Raw genomic sequence first — 21,408 nt, 5'->3', positions numbered from 1 at the left:
CAGTGAGACTAGAAATGAAATAGACTTCATAATCTGCGCTAACCCTGGCATCATACAAGATGTGGACGTGCTCGGCAAGGTGCACTGCAGTGACCACAGGATGGTAAGAACTCGAATTAGCCTAGACCTGAGGAGGGAACGGAAGAAACTGGTACATAAGAAGCCGATTAATGAGTTAGCGGTAAGAGGGAAAATAGAGGAATTCCAGATCAAGCTACAGAACAGGTATTCGGCTTTAACTCAGGAAGATGACCTTAGTGTTGAAGCAATGAACGACAATCTTGTGGACATCATTAAGGAGTGTGCAATGGAAGTCGGTGGTAACGCCGTTAGACAGTAAACCAGTAAGCTATCGCAGGAGACGAAAGATCTGATCAAGAAACGCCAATGTATGAAAGCCTCTAACCCTACAGCTAGAATAGAACTGGCAGAACTTTCTAAGTTAATCAACAAGCGTAAGATAGCGGACATAAGGAACTATAATATGGATAGTATTGAACAGGCTCTCAGGAACGGAGGAAGCCTAAAAGCAGTGAAGAAGAAACTAGCAATATACAAGAATCAGATGTGTGCGTTAAGAGACAAAGCCGGCAATATCGTTACTAATATGGATGAGATAGTTCAAGTGGCTGAAGAGTTCCATAGAGATTTATACAGTACCAGTGGCACCCACGACGATAGTGGAAGAGAGAATAGCCTAGAGGAATTCGAAATCCCACAGGTAAAGCCAGAAGAAGTAAAGAAAGCCTTAGGAGCTATGCAAAGGGGGAAGGCAGCTGGGGAGGACCAGGTAACAGCAGATTTGTTGAAGGATGGTGGGAACACTGTCCTAGAAAGATTGGCCGCCCTATATACACAATGCCTCATGACCTCGAACGTACCGGAATCTTGGAAGAACGCTAACATAATCCTAATCCATAAGAAAGGGGACGCCAAAGACTTGAAAATTTATAGACCGATCAGCTTACTGTCCATTGCCTACAAAGTATTTACTAAGGTAATCGCAAATAGAATCAGGAACACCTTAGACTTCTGTCAACCAAAGGACCAGGCAGGATTCCGTAAAGGCTACTCAACAATAGACCATATTCACACTATCAATCAAGTGATAGAGAAATGTGTAGAATATAACCAACCCTTATATATAGCTTTCATTGATTACGAGAAAGCCTTTGATTCAGTCGAAACCTCAGCAGTCATGGAGGCATTACGGAATCAGGTTGTAGATGAGCCATATGTAAAAATACTGGAAGATAACTATAGCGGCTCCACAGCCACCGTAGTCCTCCACAAAGAAAGCAACAAAATCCCAATAAAGAAAGGCGTCAGACAGGGAGATACGATCTCTCCAATGCTATTCACAGCATGTTTACAGGAGGTATTCAGAGACCTGGAGTGGGAAGAATTGGGGATAAAAGTTGATGGAGAATACCTTAGCAACTTGCGATTCGCTGATGATATTGCCTTGCTTAGTAACTCAGGAGACCAATTGCAATGCATGCTCACTGACCTGGAGAGGCAAAGCAGAAGGGTGGGTCTGAAAATTAATCTGCAGAAAACTAAAGTAATGTTTAACAGTCTCGGAAGAGAACAGCAGTTTACGATAGGTAGCGAGGCACTGGAAGTAATAAGGGAATACATCTACTTAGGGCAGGTAGTGGCCACAGATCCGGATCATGAGACTGAAATAACCAGAAGAATAAGAATGGGCTGGGGTAGTTTGGCAGGCATTCTCAAATCATGAACAGCAGGTTGCCACTATCCCTCAAAAGGAAAGTGTATAACAGCTGTGTGTTACCAGTATTCACATATGGGACAGAAACCTGGAGGCTTACGAAAAGGGTTCTGCTGAAATTGAGGACGACGCAACGAGCTATGGAAAGAAGAATGATGGGTGTAACGTTAAGGAATAAGAAAAGAGCAGATTGGGTGAGGGAACAAACGCGGGTAAATGACATCTTAGTTGAAATCAAGAAAAAGAAATGGGCATGGGCCGGACATGTAATGAGGAGGGAAGATAACCGATGGTCATTAAGGGTTACGGACTGGATTCCAAGGGAAGGGAAGCGTAGCAGGGGGCGGCAGAAAGTTAGGTGGGCGGATGACATTAAGACGTTTGCAGGGACAACATGGGCACAATTAGTACATGACCGGGGTAGTTGGAGAAGTATGGGAGAGGCCTTTGCCCTGCAGTGGGCGTAACTAGGCTGATGATGATGATGATTTACGCTTAAAGAACTGTCCCTACTTTTAAATCACAGATGAATACACTTACCTAAGACGCTCATGCTCTTCTTGCCGTCGTTCTCTTCGGAGTACACGTCATGGCTGCGAAACGACGCCACACCAAAATTAGGCATCGATTAACAACAAAGCTTCATTTGAGAAAATCTTTAGAAAAAAGAGAAAAATAAGTAGCCAACGTACCCAGTCATCAGGTACACCGCATCCGGATCACCGTACTCGCTTTTCTTGCCATTTGCGTACTCCCGAAATCCGTCAAGAGACGATGAGCTTTCCATCAAATTGCCGGTACCGTTCTTATAAGTGCTGAACTGAAAGGAAAATGTAAGATAGAGGTTGGAACCGAGTTGACAGAACACGTTAGAAGTTATCCGTGAAAGAGGGAGAGGGGGTCTTTTTTGAATAAAAAAGTTTTGCCGGCATGTGTACCACCGCTGCATGCTACTCTGTATAGGAGGGAAATAAAGAATTGCACAGAAGTGCAGGAAGAAGGAAAATAAAAATAAGATGAGCGAATGAACCTGAAAATTATATTTCCGGGTGGATATGATGAAAAATTTCAAGCTCTTCTATAGCATGAAGTGAATGTTCTTTAAAGCTCTCCGAAAAGACTAATTTCTTGACAGTTAACGGAGCAATAAGTCCCGTGCCCGATGCTGTATTTAAGGGCGCAATATTGGACCTAGGAAGCCACGTAACGTTAGTGGAGCGTGACCTATCGTGTCCATTTGGAGCTCAAAAAAAAATCTGTCATCGCGGTTCGCGGGGCGTAATATGCGCTCCATTCTCTTTACACTGACACAGTTATGACAGTAGAGATCAGTGGTACGTCCTATGTGATGTAAATAACTATTTGTGTATGCTACGAGCAAAAGAAGGTGATGGTACAATGTCTCTGATTGTTTAGGAAGTAGTAGCGAAATTCTCGATCTGACTCCCGTGCACCGTGCTCCCGTGTCAACCGATCGCAGAAAGTTACCATCGCAACGCAAACGACTCCGTAGAGGAGCTATTTTTTTTCACATTCTGAAGCATTCCTCTTGTAAAAATTACCGACGATTACGTTACTTCCTAATGCGAAATTTGAGCGCAGCAAATAAGCTGTTTCACCTTTTCGATAGATTGAGGCAAAGAAATCGAGCAACACATGTATGCGCTATCACAGAATTTTTTTTTATTTTTCACACGTATTCCTTTAACAAAGACTCCACTAGGTAAGCTTCTGCTTCGGCGGCACGCACCTCTGGATTCTGACGGCGACGGCGCTGGGCCTCTGCTCTGGCAGCTCGTTTAGCAGCAGCAGCAGCAGCAGCAGCAGACGGAGGACTTCCATCGGTCGTCTCGCTCATGGCTCAGAAAGAACTGGCAGATAATTTCGCAGTGGCGAACGGCAGCGGCAATTTCGGCTCGGGCGGTGCACATATACAGATCCGCCGCCACCGATCTGGCTCTCTGATTGCCACCGCACAGGGCGAACGGCAGCGGCAATTTCGGCTCGGGCGGTGCACATATACAGATCCGCCGCCACCGATCTGGCTCTCTGATTGCCACCGCACAGGGCGAACGGCAGCGGCAATTTCGGCTCGGGCGGTGCACATATACAGATCCGCCGCCACCGATCTGGCTCTCTGATTGCCACCGCACAGGGGTTGCATTGGAGGAGGAGCGAAGAAAGGAATTAAGTTCGAGCCGGCGCTTTGACAACCGGAGACTCGCAGGAAGAGGGGGAGGGGGGCGGCGTGTACACCCAGCGGCAAACGATGGGGGCAGAAGCGCGCGCAGCAAGCGGACAACACGATAAAGGGAGGAGGGAAGAGATAGCAGCGACTGACTGATGCCGCTGACGCCGATAGTGAGTCAACCCCAGCTGCGGAGTTGGTTTCAGGGACAACGCCGCCGATGCCGACACAAACAATATGATACCCTCGCTTCCGCAGCGCTAAGAACCAGGTCTAGCCGTGGTTAGGTGGTCACGTATTCGTCGACGTGCCGGGGCCTACGTGAAATAACCGGCGCGTCGGCAACTGAAGAGCACCCTATCCGCCACACAAGAACAGGGGGGGGACCCTATCCTCCTCTTTCTGCATGGCGGCGACGGTGTTCTATGCAGTCACGTTATCTTGACTCTCTAGCGGCGTCAGCGGCATCCAGCGGTATCAGTCGGTCGCTGCTAGCGCTGGGGGGATGAAAGGGGGGCGGAGCTGGTTACGAGGCCGACGACAACGCCGACGACGACGCGAAACCCAGGAACGGACGCCAAAGAGCTGCGCTCTAAAAACAAAAAATGAAAAAATAGGTATTTTAAAAAATTTCTATATCGATGTCCATTCTGGGCAGCTTCATCCGCTTCATTCACTAATCCGCACAAGAACATTAATTCAGTTCAGTTTTACATTATCTTATGTTTCATCAAAGAGAGGGTGTGAGAGAAAAAGTTGTCATACGGGCGACTTTATGAGCTCTCACAACCACCCTCTATACGTAATGGAAACTTACTAAGTTGTGATTATGCTCTGTGTGACGTAGAATCTATTCATGGGACGTTGACACTGTGTATGGCTATGTAACGCCTTCGCAGACTGTGTGGCAACGCCCACAGAAACAGTTCTGTATTGTATGTGTGTTGTTTCTTCTTCGGTGTCGAGGAGACTGTGGAACACCTACTGTACTACTGCCCATCTTTTGAAAATGAAAGACATGACCTCTGCACAGCTCTAAATAAGTTAGAAAACCGTTCACTTTAAACAAGATCTTGGGACCATGGCATCGCATATCGCAGCCACGAAAACCCACAAAAGCACTGCTGCGTTTTTGAAAGCTACCGGACTGAGTGACCGTCTGCGATCCGGACTGAATGACCGTCAGTGATACAGAGCAGAAAAACGTTACCTCGTGGGTGATATCCACAGTGGACTTTCTCTTTTCTTAATCCTTCCTTTCTCGTTTCCCTACCCCCAGTGCAGGGTAGGCAACCGGGCTCAGTCCTAGTTAACCTCCCTACCATTAATTTATCATTTTCTCGGTCTCTCTTCTTATCTTTTTCTCTCATATTTCGCACTCCTTTCCCCCTCCTCCGGTACAGGATAGCCAACCGAAGATATCCTGTGGTTAAGCTCCTTGTCTTTCCTTTGCCTTTCTCTCTTTCTCTTTCTTGGTACGTTACAGATGTCGGCGAAACGAAACAGTTATATAGAAATCTTGTAACAACTATACACGCTTATACAGAATGGAGAAAATATAACAGAGCTAACTTTTAAGATTTATCACTTTACACTGTCCTTATAACACATACAAAACACATCAAGTATAACACATTTGCCTTTACTTATAACTACATATATCTAAATAGAAACGTGATAATTATTTTAAAGAATATGCACACTACGAACACGTAAGTGCTAGGAATTGTGTAATTACCCGGTCTTTCTCGACTCCGACGAGGAGGAACTTCACCCTTGGATTGCTTGTGTCTGCATACCTCATGTTAACCTGCAGAATGGTGGGACGTGTTTGAATGCAAACGTCCATTCGGGAGTTAAACTGCTAAACACCGCTCGATATATACAACAATCAAGTGATTCTGTTAATTCGCTTGAGTGACACTTGTGGCTAGACCATAATAATTAAAACATTTAAGGTATACCTAATGTTCTTTTTCGTACACCACCGCTCAGTCACGGCCTTTGCAACGTGCTTTCCTTTTTAGACGTGGAGCTCCGTAGTAAATGGTTCTATTGACACGTTATGGAGTCTTAGGTGGGTTATCTCGACCTAATCTGTACTTGCAGACGTTTGCCTCTAACAGCGGATATGAGAAGCCTCACGCGCTAAAGAAACAGGAAACTGCGATATGAGACCCTGCCAAGTGGCGCAAAACATTGAGGCACGGGGGCTCACCTATTGCGCTACGCTTGGCTCGCTTGCTCTGTCTCTTTAAAAGATGGAACAACTTTATTAAGTTTATGTCATGTGACACTTCTATTACTGAGCTTACTAAGCCGAAATTTTATGCATGTATTTTTCTTCGGTTGAAAGTTGCTGCGCCATCTTTTGAAGAGGGAGCTTCACGTCTACACACTCTGTCCATATACATTAAGTGACATGTAGATAGGTTTATTTAGGCAACCATGAACTGGTTTAATTATATTTTTCTGTACATTTTGTACATTTTGCAGTTTGAGGCCTTACAAATCAGTGAAGAAATATATAGTTTTCGTAAACAGCGTCATTATCAAATGTATGTATGTATGTATGTATGTATGTATGTATGTATGTATGTATGTATGTATGTATGTATGTATGTATGTATGTATGTATGTATGTATGTATGTATGTATGTATGTATGTATGTATGTATGTATGTATGTATTGATACGTGTACTTATCTTTATCGGGCGACCACGTTTCGCCGCCCGACAAATGTAATCGCACAGCGCGGGATGCGCCTGCATATATCCGAAGTTTCTGGAAAGTTATCGATGCTTCTACCCGGCTGTCTGTTGTCGTCGAACCTTGCGTTATCTCATTTCATCGCGTGACGCGAATGGTGTAGAACTTTGTGGAAGGCACGTGGGTCCGAACGATTAGTCTGGAACATTCGACGACTGCTGTATAAAAGCCGACGCGCTTGCTGATCAGATTTTCGACGATCACCGACTGTGTTCGCTGCTCTCGTTGTGCTTTAAGTGTAGCCTGTTTTGTGGGCACAGGTTCGACCAATAAAAGCTAGTTTTGCCTCTCACAGTATTGCTACTGTGTTCTTTGACGTCACGACCACGTGACAGTATGTATGTATGTATGTATGTATGTATGTATGTATGTATGTATGTATGTATGTATGTATGTATGTATGTATGTATGTATGTATGTATGTATGTGGCGGTTGGACCATACCGCGGTACACACGGAAACCAAGAGGTCTGCGCATATGCACTGTCGATTAACATGGCTGTTATGTTTCTTTTAATAACGCTATCGAGCTCTTTTCTTTGCAGTTACGATATATGTGGTCATTGTGGAGAGGCACAGTTGCATAATTTATTTTCGATTTTATTGTAATTTTGGGACTTTACTGCAAATTTGTTAATATCATCAGGTGATCTGAATCCCTGCCGTCCTCGGCTGCGTTTCGTTTCCTTTGGCCCCTTCCTTTATCTTAACGACCACCGCTTATCTTCTCTACGCATTACAGACCCGGCCCAAATAAGGTACCATCAACATCCGTCTGTATTCTAATCAACACCGCTCTATCCAAATGTCTTTGTTGCACGTAGTATATTTTCTCCATCACTCAACGCGCCGTCGTTAATTTCTTCTCTAATTTCTTTCCTTTGTTGTTGTTTATTAACTGCTACAGTATGGGAAGAGTGGCTAATGAAAAGCCCGCTGTCCCAGAATTGTAGCTAAAAATAATGTTCAGCTCCTATAAGTTAGCAATGGTAGCATTGATTGTAGATGATTCTTTTAGAAGATAACGATATGTCGGTGTCAATGACTTAAGAACGCCTATCCGTTTGTGCTCCAACCCATTTGATTCTTCTGGTTATTTTCTTCCGGCGATCTGAAACCCTGTGGTACATTGTGCAGATAAGCGCACACTTGCAAAGGTTCGAAGTGCTGACTTTCAAATTCGCACTCCCGTTTCCTTGACACTTCTAGATGTTACCTTCGTCCTTGGAATATTTATTCTCTAAGCTATATCCCTACGCTTCACTGTCGTGGCAATGTCACTCAAGACTTCATCTTATTCCTGATGCTGAGCTTTGCAGCAAGTGTTCTTTGGTTGCGTGTTGACTTTCAAAGTTTGAAGTAGCAGCTGAACGAAAAGGAATAGAACATTGTAATGCACTGGTTTCTTTTTTCACAGGACAAGTTAAGGTGGTCACATTCAGAAATTTAACATACAAGGCAGCTTGCTACAAAACTTATTGTGGCGCGGAAAATTGCTGATAGTTGCTGCGTAATAAAGCAAGTTGTGAATGTTGACTGACTAGTACTTACAGAATTAATCGTCACGCAGAGGTAATATATCAACTTAAGCGTAGTGGTGAAGTGTTTGTGATGCAAGCTATCAGAAACTATGAAAATTTCTATTATAACTTCTGCGGGAACACTTTGAGTGCCGTAACTCCTCTCGTTGACGATCCAAGCATCTGTAATAAAAATAAAGAAAAGAAATTATGTAAGAATTTCATTAACAAAAACTGCAACAAAAATAGTAAGCACAGTTATACTATGGACAGTTTTGCGGCAGGCAAATTTAGTAATAATGTGAGACCCTAAACTCAGCACTCGCCGGGAGGTTTAGATTAGCCGGCGCAGCGCCCGCCGGTGGGAAAAAGCTTTAGCGTGTGCTCCCCCCTCCCCCATTTCTGAGAGAGCGTATTGCTAGCAATTTCGCACAGACACTGGTAATGTGCCACAAAGGCAGTCCACATTTCACTGAAGAGCTCACACAACTTTTGCATGCTTGGAGCTCAACTGTGCGAAATAGTAATGAATAAACATGCGTGACACAGCGTATTACGTGCACATTTACTTCATTTGCTTTGTTCCCAAACTTCTCGCGCATTTGAACGTCGCGCTTGTTCTCGCGTCGCGTATGTGTGGCGTCAAGTGGCTACTAGGCTTGAAAATGTTTCAAAGTCGAGCTGCACTACTGAGGACTGAGATGGTCAGTCGCTGAAACTCTGTCGCTAAAAGCTTGTTTTACCTTTCAAGTCAGTGCGACAAAGGAACGTCGGAGAAAAAGAGATAGACAGAAAAAAAATTTTCGTTACTTTCGTTGGAGCAGCTGGTCTTCTGAAGAGCTGCGACTTGGGCTCGTTCATATGGCATTTTTGCATATAGACATATAGAACTAATGCCTTCTGCTTATTAAATTGTCGACAGGTGAGCCTTCAGGACCGAAACGAAAGCAGCCGAAGACGAACGTTCCACAATGTCGGCTGGAAGCATGTTCCATTCTCGCACCGTTCGATGAAAAAATAAATTTTTAAAGATATCAGTGCGACAGGAAAATTCGCACATTTTTTGAGCGGAGAGCATGTGGTTAGTTTGGTGGCAAATTGTATAAAATCAACCTTCTTTATTCCTATTTGAAGCACGGGAAAGGTAACGCATAGCCTATACAAACATTTTTGACGCACTGGAGAGCGTTTTCAATTGTAAATTGCTTGACAAACTAATTATTAAGAAATATTGTTTTAATTAAGGTATAACTCAAATCGCATTCAATTGTTTTTTGTGCCAATGTGATCTCTGCAGGCCAGAAACAAAGGCGAAAAATTTACGCTAATTTTTCTTGAAGTGCAACTGTGTTCGGGCATTAGAGGTTTGATGTGTCCTGTGCTTTTGTGCTCCTGTGATTCACTTTCAAAAATACAGTAAGCCGTGCTTGCGCGCGTATTTCTATACTTTCTTTTGTTCAGCTAAAGCTTGGAGCTAGGAACACAGTTAAATTAGTAACACCCTTAGCTCGGACGCAGTCCTTATTCCTGAGAATACGGTCAAAGCGACTGAGCCGCTATTATCAAGCTTCCGTAGCGGTCTTTACCGACAGGGACTGGTTCGCATTTAGCATGACACCGGAATATGTGCACTATAAATTTTATTTCACAGACACGGTGATATCGAAAAGAAGCCGTGATACCTTTGCCCCAGAATTATCAGAAGTGCTTTCACAAGACCATTTACAAGACTGGCTTGTACAACACTGAACTTAGTTTTTTCAGAATCTTTTGTATGACATTGCTCTCTCGATTTGTCTGCCGTGATGACTTTTCTGGGAGTGCTCCTTATGTCTGCTTTCTTATAAGTAGAGAAGTGATGTAACGATGGCACTTCAGAGTAGCGCCTTGTCCAGTATCCCTCTTGTGTCGTCCTATTTTATCTCAACTGTTTTTTGTGACAACACACCAATAGCCTGTCAATGCATCTCTCTAAGCCTTCGCAACATGACTTTTTTATCATGCACAGTGCAGGGGAATCTCGCTTATAACATATAACTGGAAAATTTAGCGTAAAACATTTGCACACAGACACAGAGAGCAGAGGAGGAAGAGCGCTATTACCAACTGTTTCTATGAGCACACCGCCGATCTATAAGCTCGTTCGAGCAAATGCGTCCCAACAGTTGTTACATGGAAGGGCGACGGCGTATCATCAAGACCTACCGCACGTGTCCGACACAAACACTCAGAAACCCAAGCACGGCCTTGTGCAACGCAGTCGACGCCTCGTTTATACAGATAATAGAATGTTTGTTCATAATTATAAAAAAAAAGTTTCCAAAACCAATCGAACCGGATTACTTGCAGAGCTGCCTTGAAACCTCTCGTGAAACTGCGCCTCGCGTTCACACAGTGATATTGGCAAACCAATGCGCACAATTGGCTCTTTCTTCTAGCTTTCAGAACAGGCTTCCTGCTATGATAGGCAGACTAACCCAGCTGTCAGTCATTCTGTTTTTTTTATAAAACACGCTGACGATGGACTTCAATTTTTTAACTACCTTTCCCACTCGGTGTCCGCTCAATGTCGAGCATTTCCTTCTTCTCAATTTCATGTATCATGTGCGGAATGAGGCCTTGGTCAGATCTCTCCATTTCGGGCATCGGCTCGATCCTATGGTACGGCCCGACCACACCTTCCTGCAATGTGCAACACGTAAGTTAGCCTTGGGTTACGTGTCATTGAAATGAAATTGCGCCGTCTCAATTAGCTACCTTATTTCTCGACAACATGTTGATCTAGGCTCTTACGAAATATCATGTAAAAGGCATATGCTATCAAAGCCTTCACGTGTGGTTTTCCAGTTGCGCGACATTAATAATTATAGCAATGGAATGGAATGGAAAATGTTTATTATATAAAAGTTGGTGGAACGCAGGCCTGTGTTATGCGAAATGGTTAAAGGAAAACTGGTAGAACCATATCCTTGCGAAAATGCTTGCTTCACGGATGAAATCTTTCAGCAATTTCACTTGAGCTAGAACACACAGTAGCGTTCACTTGGGAACGAGGTGAAATCCAGTATATTCGTAGGACGTAAAGCCGTAGACGGCACACGTGTCTGGCTTTCGCGGCTGCAGTCATGTCACACTTGCTAAAAAAAATTGTACTCGTAGTTCCCATGCTGTGAACCGCATACATTTTTTTTTGCTAATACTTACACGTTGAGATTCAGTTTTAAAGCAAATAGCTTTCTTTGGCTCTTTCGGCCGTTTTCGTCGTAGGTCGGGGTTAGGACGGTAAGTCGGACTTAAAAGAGGGAAGGCAAGGAAACACCCGTTTCCGCGCCCTTTTGAATTAGAAAGGACCGTTGTTTTTCGGAGGCGTGCTGTCACTTGTGGCGACCATGGGGTGACGGGGGATACGGGATAATAAATAGCTAATTAAATAATCATTTATTAACTTGTAAACTTTTAGTTTCAGTGGGCTCGTCGTAATTGGAAAATAGGAGATGGCTCCCCGGACAAGTCATAAATTTTTGGATCTGGGAAAATGTGATTACCCGCGGAAATGTGGCACGAGAAATTTCGGCCATCTGAGCACGCGAACACGAAAGTGGGAGGCTGCAGCGAGCACAAAGCCACGCCCCTCAATGTGACGTTCTGTTACGTCACCCAGCAGCAGGCAGCGAGCGTGCTGCGACAGCGAGAAGTACCGAGACGCAGCGCGCTTTACCTCTACTTGAGCGATATAATTAAGTTATTTTCCTCAAAAGCGGCCACGCGCATCATGTATGGCTAAAGAAAGAAAGCTTTAGTTTCCTGACTTGTTTCAAGAAGGCTTTCATGTTTGTTCTAACTTTTCTTGACAACTGGCTCCTGACATTTGTCGCGCTGAACTTTTAGTTTGACACCGGGCACATCAGTATTTGACCGAGTTGCGAATGTCCATGGAGTGCTTGTCTAGTCATTGTGTACCATTTAAGAGGAAGCTTCAGCTCGGGCACAACTCCGATGCCGCCTATTCAAATACACGTAAAACTGAAAAACGTTTTTCTGAGATAACCGCCGGACCGATTTTAATGAAATTTGTTCCATTTGAAAGAGAAACTTAAATTCTAATGACTGTTGGAAACTTAATTTTGATTTAGAGCCTGAATTTTGTTTAAAGAATTTTCAAACATTTGAAAGTTAGAAAGAAAAAGAATGAAATACGAAGTTCAAAAATCTATAGCTTTGCATCAAGAACAGATATCGTGGTTTTGTAAATCTCATCCATTAGATCATTCAAAGCGGACAAATTAAATACCTTATTTTACATATTACGTGAATTTGTTACGTTGTTTACAAGGGTTCTGCAAAAGCTGTATTTCCATATCACAATTTTTTTTTGATATTCATGTGTAACATACCAATTTTGTCCGCTTTAGACGCACTGTTATATGCATTTCACAGAATTGTATTATGATCTTTAGTTGTTTAGTTACAGAGTTATCAACTTGGTAGTTTCGTTTTCCAAAAATGTGAGATTTTGACAAATTTTTATAAAACATTTACGGCCTAACTCAAAAATTCAAAACCAACAGTCACTATATTTGAAATTTTTCTTTTAAATGCTAATAAACCTCATCAAATTTGGTGCAGTGGTTGCCGAGAAAAACGCATTCTCCTTTTACATGTATTTAGATAGGAGCACCCGAGCTAAAGCTTGCTCGTAAAGTTCAAGAGCAACAAAATCTTTGGCCACGTAAGAAAAACCTAGTTTCATGTATGTAAGTGTAGCGCAGCCCTCGTGCCAAATTTCACATTTGAAATATGATAGATGCTGGCAAAAGTTGACGTCTTTTATACCTAAACGGACCGCACCTAAACTGAGAAATAGAACGTCGCCATACTGCTCACCGGAAGTGACGCATGACTCCTCGGCATAGCCTCCGAGATTGTGAACCTCCATCGGCCCGCAGAAAAATCTCGGTAAACAGCAGTAAAACATGTTGTGGGGCTAGTCGGTGCATAGCTTTCAATAGATGAAGCGCCAGAAGTGACGGCACACAAGAAGAAATACAGACAGGACAAGGCGCTACTTGCAACTGTTAATTGAAATCACAGGTCGCTGATTATATAGCCATGAGGAGAAGGGAACGAAAAAAGAGGGACACTGAATATGTGAATGCGCACGTGCGAGAACACTGAAGATAAAGGGAATCACGCTTAATCTAAATCTAAAACTTATCTAAAAACATGCTTTCATTCGTGTATATATTCAAAGACGGGGTACTCACACAGTTGTCCTCTCTTTTCTTAACCTTGTTGGGCTCCAACAATTCACGCGTAACAGAATCTTTACTTTTATGCATGATTGTCGTATCATGAAGTCTTGCTTTACATACTTGTTCATCCTCATTCCCGCAGGCCTTGCAATGAAGCGGCAAGTTTGAACCATATCCATTTTTCAATGATAGCTTATGCTCTCGCAGGCGTTCATTAATACATCGGCCAGTTTGGCCGATATACTCTTTTCCACACTTCAGTGGTATGTGGTATACTACCCCTTCTTCACACTTAACAAAAGGGTTCGTATGATTAATAGAACACCCTACTTTTTTAGAGTCATCCGGACCAATCAGGCGGCACAAAGTAGCAAGTTTTCGCGGCGTGGAAAAACCACAGGAATTTTGTATTTCACGGTGACGTGTTTCAGATTATGCGCCACTTTATGAGAATATGGTATGACCACCGCTCTAGCTTTCTTTTCGGCTGTTTGACCTTCTTCACTTCTTTTTCTTTCTTTTTTCAGTTTTTTTAATAACGCCTCCGAAACTGCGCTTAAAACCAAGCAAGGAAAGCCAGCCTTCAACAACTTCAAAATCTGGTAGTCAAAGCTTGCTTGTGCCTTATGACAGCACGATTTTTTCAGCGCGGATTCGAGGCACATAGTAGCAATTGCTCGTTTAACAGTCTTGGAGTGTGTAGACTCATACGGCAACAGTTCTTTGTGGGCACGGGGTCGGTACATCCAGCAGGAGCCTTCGTCAGTAAGGGTTATGTCAAGATCTAAAGACTGCAAGCTGTTATCCTTGGCTAGTTCAAAAGTAAAATATAAGCCTTTTCCTTGCTGTTTAAAATCAGTTAAAATGCCCTGCAGAGTATGCGAGTAAGTCAGAGATCGTTCCGTCAGTAAAATTAAAAAATCGTCAACATACCTAAAAACCTTGAGCACTTTGCCTCCGTCAAACACCTTCGATAGCGCTCTGTCGATGCCCGCAAGGAAAACGTTGCAAAGTACGGGAGCCACGCACGCGCCAATACAAATTTCTTTCTTTTGCACATAAAAGTGGCCTTGAAAACACACAGCTGTTGAGCACAAATAAAACTCCAAGAGTGCCATGAAGTTATCCACGGAAATTCCTGCGGTATTCTGAAAGGATACCTGCCCATTCATCTCAATGCAGCTCAGGACGGCAGCTAACAATTCTTTTTGCGGAATAGAATAAAAAAGGTCAACAGCATCTATTGAAAACAAGCATCCTATCGATTTGGACTCACGTAAAAAGGCTATGACGTTCAAACTATTCTTTACCATGAATGGGTGATCTATAACCAACGTGTTAAGCTGCTTAAGAAGGAATCGGCTAACGTTGTTTTGCCAGGAAGCTCTTTCACTCACAATACATGTGAACGGTATATTATCTTTGTGCGTTTTTGCAGTAAAGAATACATTTAAACAGCTTTTCCTACATGTGTGGACGCTATTAGCTAGCTTCTGTAGTCCAAGGTCTTCACACAAAGATATGGCACGGCTCTTTTCCTTACTTGGCTTGAGTTTCGTTACCTTGAAATTCTTCTGGATCGCTTGTAAAACCTTTTCGTTAAACATGCCCGACGGCATGGCCACGAACCCTCCTTCTTTGTCGGCCTGCAGGAGTCGAAGGTCATTGTCATTGAAAAAATTCACGATACGTTTTGTGGGGGTTCTTGGACGAGTTCCTTTCTTAGACACCGTTCTGGTCAGGCTGTCAACTCCGTCCAGCAGACACCTTTCCTTGTGCTCTGGTGCCGCTTTGTTGGAAATCCTTCTATTCAAGGAAAGAAGCTCATGTCCCGGTATCCTAGGCTCGGAGCTGAACTTGGGGCCTTTGTTGAGGACGTCAACGATGTCTTCCGGGATGAAGGCTCCCCTGAGAACTTGCAGCGCCGTGCTGCTGGCTTCCTTGGTTTCGCTTCCTTTAGAAAGAATAGGTAAGGTCTTACGCCATAAAAATTGCGTATTCTGAGCTGCAAGCTTTCGAAGGGACTGCAGCTTAGTACTTGCAATATGCACTGGGTCCAGCGAAAAGCATACCAGGTGAAGCCAATCGTAGAGCAGGCGGACCTGTCGCCATATCTCGGAACGTAGTATCCTGCCCATTCTTTTAACATGGCCAATCTCGTTAGCGACGTGATATAAGGCTTATGTCATATACGCTAAACACCAGGTGAACACGTCTGGGTAAGTGCTATATTAAATCTTCTGAAAACACAATTAGAATATATAACAGCCCTGCAGTTTTACCAAGATTACCTTAGTAACCAATTTATAACCAAGTATATAAATATACAACCAATGTAGCCGAAATGAAACTTTGTTGGGGTATGCCAGTTGCATTGGCAACATGTTTCAAAATTTTACCCAATAGTGAGCTTAAACTGATTTATTTTTGTGCCGCTGTTCTGTCAAGATTCATGGTTGCTCGCTAGTTGATATCATTTACTGTCGAAGAAGCGAGAAAGTGAAACGTAAACACCAAAAGAATTAATACGGCAAGCTAGGCGAGTTGGCGATGGAACATGTTCTTAGGGTCAGCCAGATTTCTATCGCTCTGCAAGATAAATAAAGTGAGTTTCTGAATGGCAAGATAGGCTAGCACCCTTTCACCCTCGTAAGCGTCACTTTACACGTGTTTACATTTTCTGTATATTTTAGTCACTTGTTTGAAAAAATAAACCAGTTCTTAGTCTGCGCTTGTATTGTGTACTTCCTTGTCTTTCGTACGGGTTGCGCTGCCCACCCCTAGGAACACCAAAAGAGGACACATGCATGTTTGTATTCGAAGAAGAAAAGTAGAACTCACAACTTCAACACCACTGTCTCTTCTTGTGACGTGCACTGTGGCGAACTGCTTTTCATCTTCGTGGAGATTTTGTTCGATGTCTTTTCCGTTGAACTGTGGAAATGGTGATGGACGATAACTGAACATTGTTTTTTATGAATTTCAACGTACTTATATGAGCAATACTAAGCAGCCTAGATGTAGTACATAACACCGAAAAAAGCTCTGTGAGCTTTGTGGACATTCTGATCACGATGCACGTCCGAACAAATATTGCTATGCCAACTGTATTGTTAAAAGGAGAAAAGAAAGAAGAGACAGACTTATAGTGTGTCGGTGACACAAATTTCTTCCACGCTCAGTCGATGAATTGCTGGGATGGTTGTCACAATATTATGTCAAATTAAAATTACAACGCATTGTTCATAACAATTCTAAACTTCGTATGGCAATGCTCGTTGTGCCATTTCTCGGTAGAACACTCTACAATATTTTGAAACAACAGCTTTATTTGGCACTTTCTCCACTTCGCAATTTGTCAATTTCTGGCCTTTTATTGCCAGTCTGGGAAACTGGGTGTCACCAGGCGCTGCTATGACCCAAAGGAAAGTACCAGTGAACGGGCCTATACTATAACCCTTGCATGGGGCAGACCAAGTATGACCACGTCTGTTCTGGGAAACAAACAGCTTCTTGCATAAAACCTCAACATATGATATCTGCTCACAGGCATCTATAAAGCACATAAAGTAATGGTGAATTATATTGGACGGATTTTTTATTTACTTTATTTTCTTTTGTTTAGCCACTCAGTATGTGGCTGCAGAAAGGGCATGTTCCACTGCAATTCATTCATTAAACTCATCCAGCCAAACCAAACAAGACCAGTTTATAGACAGCATGAAATAGGCATCATTGATAAACAAAATAAGCTTCGCAAATCTGCGATGAAGTGCACAAGAACGGCACTATTAACAGGATCGGATTGAAGAGGTATCAAAAATAAAACAGATGGAAGAGAAGAAAAGGACAAGAAGGCAAGGATATTTGATTAAAGCTTTTGCTAAATACAATAAACATGTGCATATGTAAATACGTAACACGTATAGTATATATGCGTGTATGTGTGCATTACTATATGACATGATATGCTGAGGGACGCTTATAAAGTTATCGCTTACAAGAATATCGCATAATTTTTTATGGAAGAAATTATGACTTTTCTTTGAAAAGTGTGCCGATAGAACGCTAAAGAAAGATGCTTTGGGAAGTTCTAAGCACTGACGTAAGTAAGATTACTTATTGACAAAAATGTGAGACACTGAAAAGCATTAGCGTGGCAACCTAAACCATGCCCTAGTTGAAGTGAGAGGTTGAAACCTGATAATAGTATTTCGTTTAGACAAATGGTGCTGGTTGTTGTATTGCTGTCACAGAGACCCTTAGTGTGACTGTGAGTACATTGAGATTGATATATGATCTCACTCTCACTGTTGACAAAGTCGATGTGATGCTACGTCAGGGCATTTGAGTATTCTTCTCGGCTCCTATCAGTGTGCATAACCTCATTGAAGAGTGAGTCTAGCTTTACTAATATTAAGAGCGCTATAAGAATTATTTTCTTTTATTGGCATGCAGTTTGTTTTAGTGCTATAGGTTCAAGCCCGTGCGACCTGTCCTTCATTTGCTTACATTTCCTACAACAAAATACCCTGTACGATAATCATATGTAGATATATTGGCTTACATGGGGACATGCAGGTTTTCTATAGAATAACCCGTATAATCATATGTTGTTTGCATACAGAGCATATGCATAGGGGCATACGGCTTTTTCTTTTCAATGGACTTAGCATGCTATCACAAGAACGCATTGAGGCGCTGTTTTGCCATTATCTTTAGTAGTCGCGCTTTATGAAATAATAGAGAACGCACTTACAATATGTGTGACTTCGCGTCCATCTTCGTGTTCCAGGACGCGGAAATTGCGTGCTGCCACCGACGCCTTTCTAAGATTCAGCGTCAGTTGATCGTGCAAGTGCAGCACCATTCGTCCGTCAGCTGATCGCTCCTCGAGCAGACGCGGATAAACCAGCCTAGGTTGCTGTATTCCTGTCAAATGCGAGTTGCACAGTCGAGGTTGAGAGATTTTGCACAGTCGCAAATTTGACATCATTTTGGTCTCAATATCAGCGAGTGAAATGCCACAATGTATGATGAAAGGCTCCCTTCTTGTAAACTGTTGGTCCCACGGTACGAGTGGAACGTTTGCGCCAGTCTTGGCTCGCAATGAATGTGCGAGCTCCCGCGCTGAGCGCACACAGAGAGCCTTACGCCACGATGAGAACGTTGAGAACGTGGACGCACATGTACGTTGTTGAGGTACCTTACATCGGGCCTGTAGCCAGTATTTTTTTTTTGGGGGGGGGGGGGGGCTAAGGTCCCATTTTTCTCTTTTAATTTTGCCATGATTGGTGCATAATAATCCAATTATTACCTTGAGCAGGACCCTGGCCTGCCTCAAGGCATGTAGCTTAGGCGCCGACTTAGAAGGAGCTGAGGCCTCTGGGGCCCGAGCCCCCTCAAGAGATTTTAGGTGGGGCGGGGTGGGGCGAGGTGCAGAGCTCCTCTCGGCGATGCCAAAGCCTACCCCTCCTGCCCCCCAAAAGTGTCATTACTAGAGTTCTGTTACCCACATCCCTTGAGGTTTCTTTTGAATTGCCTCTAGCTTTTCTCTTAAAGTTATATTGTGGCTGAAAGCTTACTGCATCACTGTTGTCGCGGACGTCCACGGCCTTTAATTCATGTTTTCACTTTATTTCTGCAGATCCTGACGATAGGAGGACAGGTGCATTAAAGTACTACCCATGGCAGTCACCTCAACCATATTTTTTCACCAAAACATTCTTTTTTATATTTAAACTGTGAATATCATGTACAGGCACAATATATGTAAATATATACGCAGTACAAATTGTATTTTATTTTTTAAGAGAAGGAGCTTGTTAACTAACAATTATTTCGAATGCTATGGATAGCCTATGCCTAGAGAGTGGATATGTTGCTGTATGTTCACCTCGCTTCAAATTGATTTACGTGCTTTGTTGACCCTGCAAGAAAGGAAACCTTCAGACTTTAGTGACCAATTCACCAGAGTCATTCATCAATGGCGTGTGAAATGCACGTGAATTATATGTTCCTCAGTATTACTTCTCTTTCCATTAGGCAGTGCTAACGGCTCATAAAAAGAAAACTCTTCTAATAATTTACAACATTTATTAGGGATGAAAACAGCGCCACTTGCATGCAGAGGCCATAAATAGGTATAATTCACTCAGTAACTGAAATGAGGCCAAACCGAATTCACTCGAAATCAGAATCAATAGCAGTCATGCGCAGCAGCGCTTATACTCGGTCTCACAGTTTAAAAAAACACAAACGTTTCGCCGGAAAGGCGAAGCAGTATTAGTGATAGCAAAGTATCAGACAATTACACAAAGGAAGATTACACCACTGAGAGACGCCATCAGAATGTTAACCCGGTCATCTACACTTTCACCTCGCTAGTTCGGTCACACCTTCTCCACTGTGCCCGCTCCTCGCCTTTCGTGTGCCCGTTGCATAAAAATAAACCCCTCAAGAAAGGCAATGATATTCTCTTTGAAAGCAGACAAAAGCCACCTCCTATAAATGAGGCGAGCGTTTGATTGGGCTGTTCGAACAGTGCTGCGGTACACCGCAGCGACCGATGCTGCCGTCAGCGTCTACGTAGGTTTGACATCAACCGACTGGAACACCCTGTATAGATACACCACAAGGCCTGAATGGTGCACGTAGACATACTTCATTGCATTGCGGCACGCAGCTGCAGGTCGGCATGTAGAATTTCAGTGCAGGAACGCCGGAGAAACAGCTCAAAACGTGTATGCACGAGGCGGAGCAGGTGACCACCTACTGGCCAGCTCTCTCGTGTCGATCCCTCACAATGGCGGCCAAAAACCAGCGTCGCCTGACTGCATCACGGGGTTGTCGGCAGTATGCAAGCCCCTTATGCCAGCACGCAAGGCTTCGTAAAGGCTACTGCTTAGCTATAGCCAACGAAACAGGGTAGCCTCTCGTCGGCACAGCCCAGATGCCGTAATGGAAAAAAATAAAGAAAGAAAAAGCCTGTTTCGCTCAGTGAACACACACACACACACACACACACACACACACACACACACACACACACACACACACACACACACACACACACACACACACACACACACACACACACACACACACACACAAACACAAACACACACACACACACACACACACACACACACACACACACACACACACACACACACACACACGCACGCACGCACGCACGCACGCACGCACGCACACACACACACACACACACACACACACACACACACACGCACGCACGCACGCACGCACATAACCCGCCGTGGTTGCTTAGTGGCTATGGTGTTGGGTTGCTAAGCACGAGGTCGCAGGATCAAATCCCGGCCATGGCGGCCGCATTTTCATGGGGCGAAAGCACCCGTGTACTTAGATTTAGGTGCACGTTAAAGAACCCCGGGTGGTCGAAATTTCCGGAGTCCCCCCACTACGGCGTGCCTCATAATCAAAAGTGGTTTGGGCACGTAAAACCCCATAATGTATGCGCACACAAGAAGAAATGCTTCAGTTGCAAAATGTATTAACGGTGTAAAGCAGCGCTTCTTACCTTTCGACGAACTGACGAGGACTGAAACTATGATGAAGCGAATCATTGTGACGAAGAGCTTGACCGAGCCGTTTACAGGCGGCTGGTCCGTTTTATATAGAGATTAGACAAATTTCGAGTGACAAGTGAATGGCATTTGATCGCCCGCTGAACTTTTTCTTAGGTGTTTCCTGCATAAAGAATTGTGAAAATGCGACACGTACAGCCGGGATCCATATGAGGCTTTCACGAGTGTTGCCTCTTTCTTTTTTTTATGTATATATAATTTTTTTTTCATGACTATGTGCTCTCTGGTTTCGACTTGCGTAGTTTACATGGAAATGAGTCGCCAGACATCGTGTAGAGAAAGCTTTAGCTCGGGCCCAATTCCGACGCGGCCTAT

The 21,408-nt window shown here is 43.6% G+C and overlaps 1 protein-coding gene across 1 annotated transcript in view; it reads right to left on the bottom strand.

Annotated features, from left to right (window-relative positions):
- The window catches only part of LOC142563172 (venom metalloproteinase BumaMPs1-like), a 62,386-nt gene extending 41,212 nt beyond the window's left edge, over positions 1–21,174 (bottom strand). The window contains exons 1-8 of the mRNA XM_075673723.1: positions 21,027–21,174; positions 18,225–18,397; positions 16,307–16,399; positions 10,757–10,895; positions 8,245–8,396; positions 5,662–5,733; positions 2,428–2,555; positions 2,276–2,328 (exon numbers count right to left, since the gene is read on the bottom strand). Coding sequence (XP_075529838.1) covers positions 2,276–2,328; positions 2,428–2,555; positions 5,662–5,733; positions 8,245–8,396; positions 10,757–10,895; positions 16,307–16,399; positions 18,225–18,397; positions 21,027–21,072 — 856 coding nt within the window. The 5' untranslated portion in view covers positions 21,073–21,174. The remainder of the gene's footprint in view (positions 1–2,275; positions 2,329–2,427; positions 2,556–5,661; positions 5,734–8,244; positions 8,397–10,756; positions 10,896–16,306; positions 16,400–18,224; positions 18,398–21,026) is intronic.
- Positions 21,175–21,408: the final 234 nt, after the last annotated feature.

This window comes from Dermacentor variabilis, chromosome 11 (assembly GCF_050947875.1).
Source record: "Dermacentor variabilis isolate Ectoservices chromosome 11, ASM5094787v1, whole genome shotgun sequence".
In the NCBI taxonomy this organism is placed as follows: Eukaryota; Metazoa; Arthropoda; class Arachnida; order Ixodida; family Ixodidae; genus Dermacentor; species Dermacentor variabilis.
The sequence above is the reverse complement of the archived record's forward strand: the minus strand, read 5'-3'. Positions and strand labels throughout refer to the sequence as shown.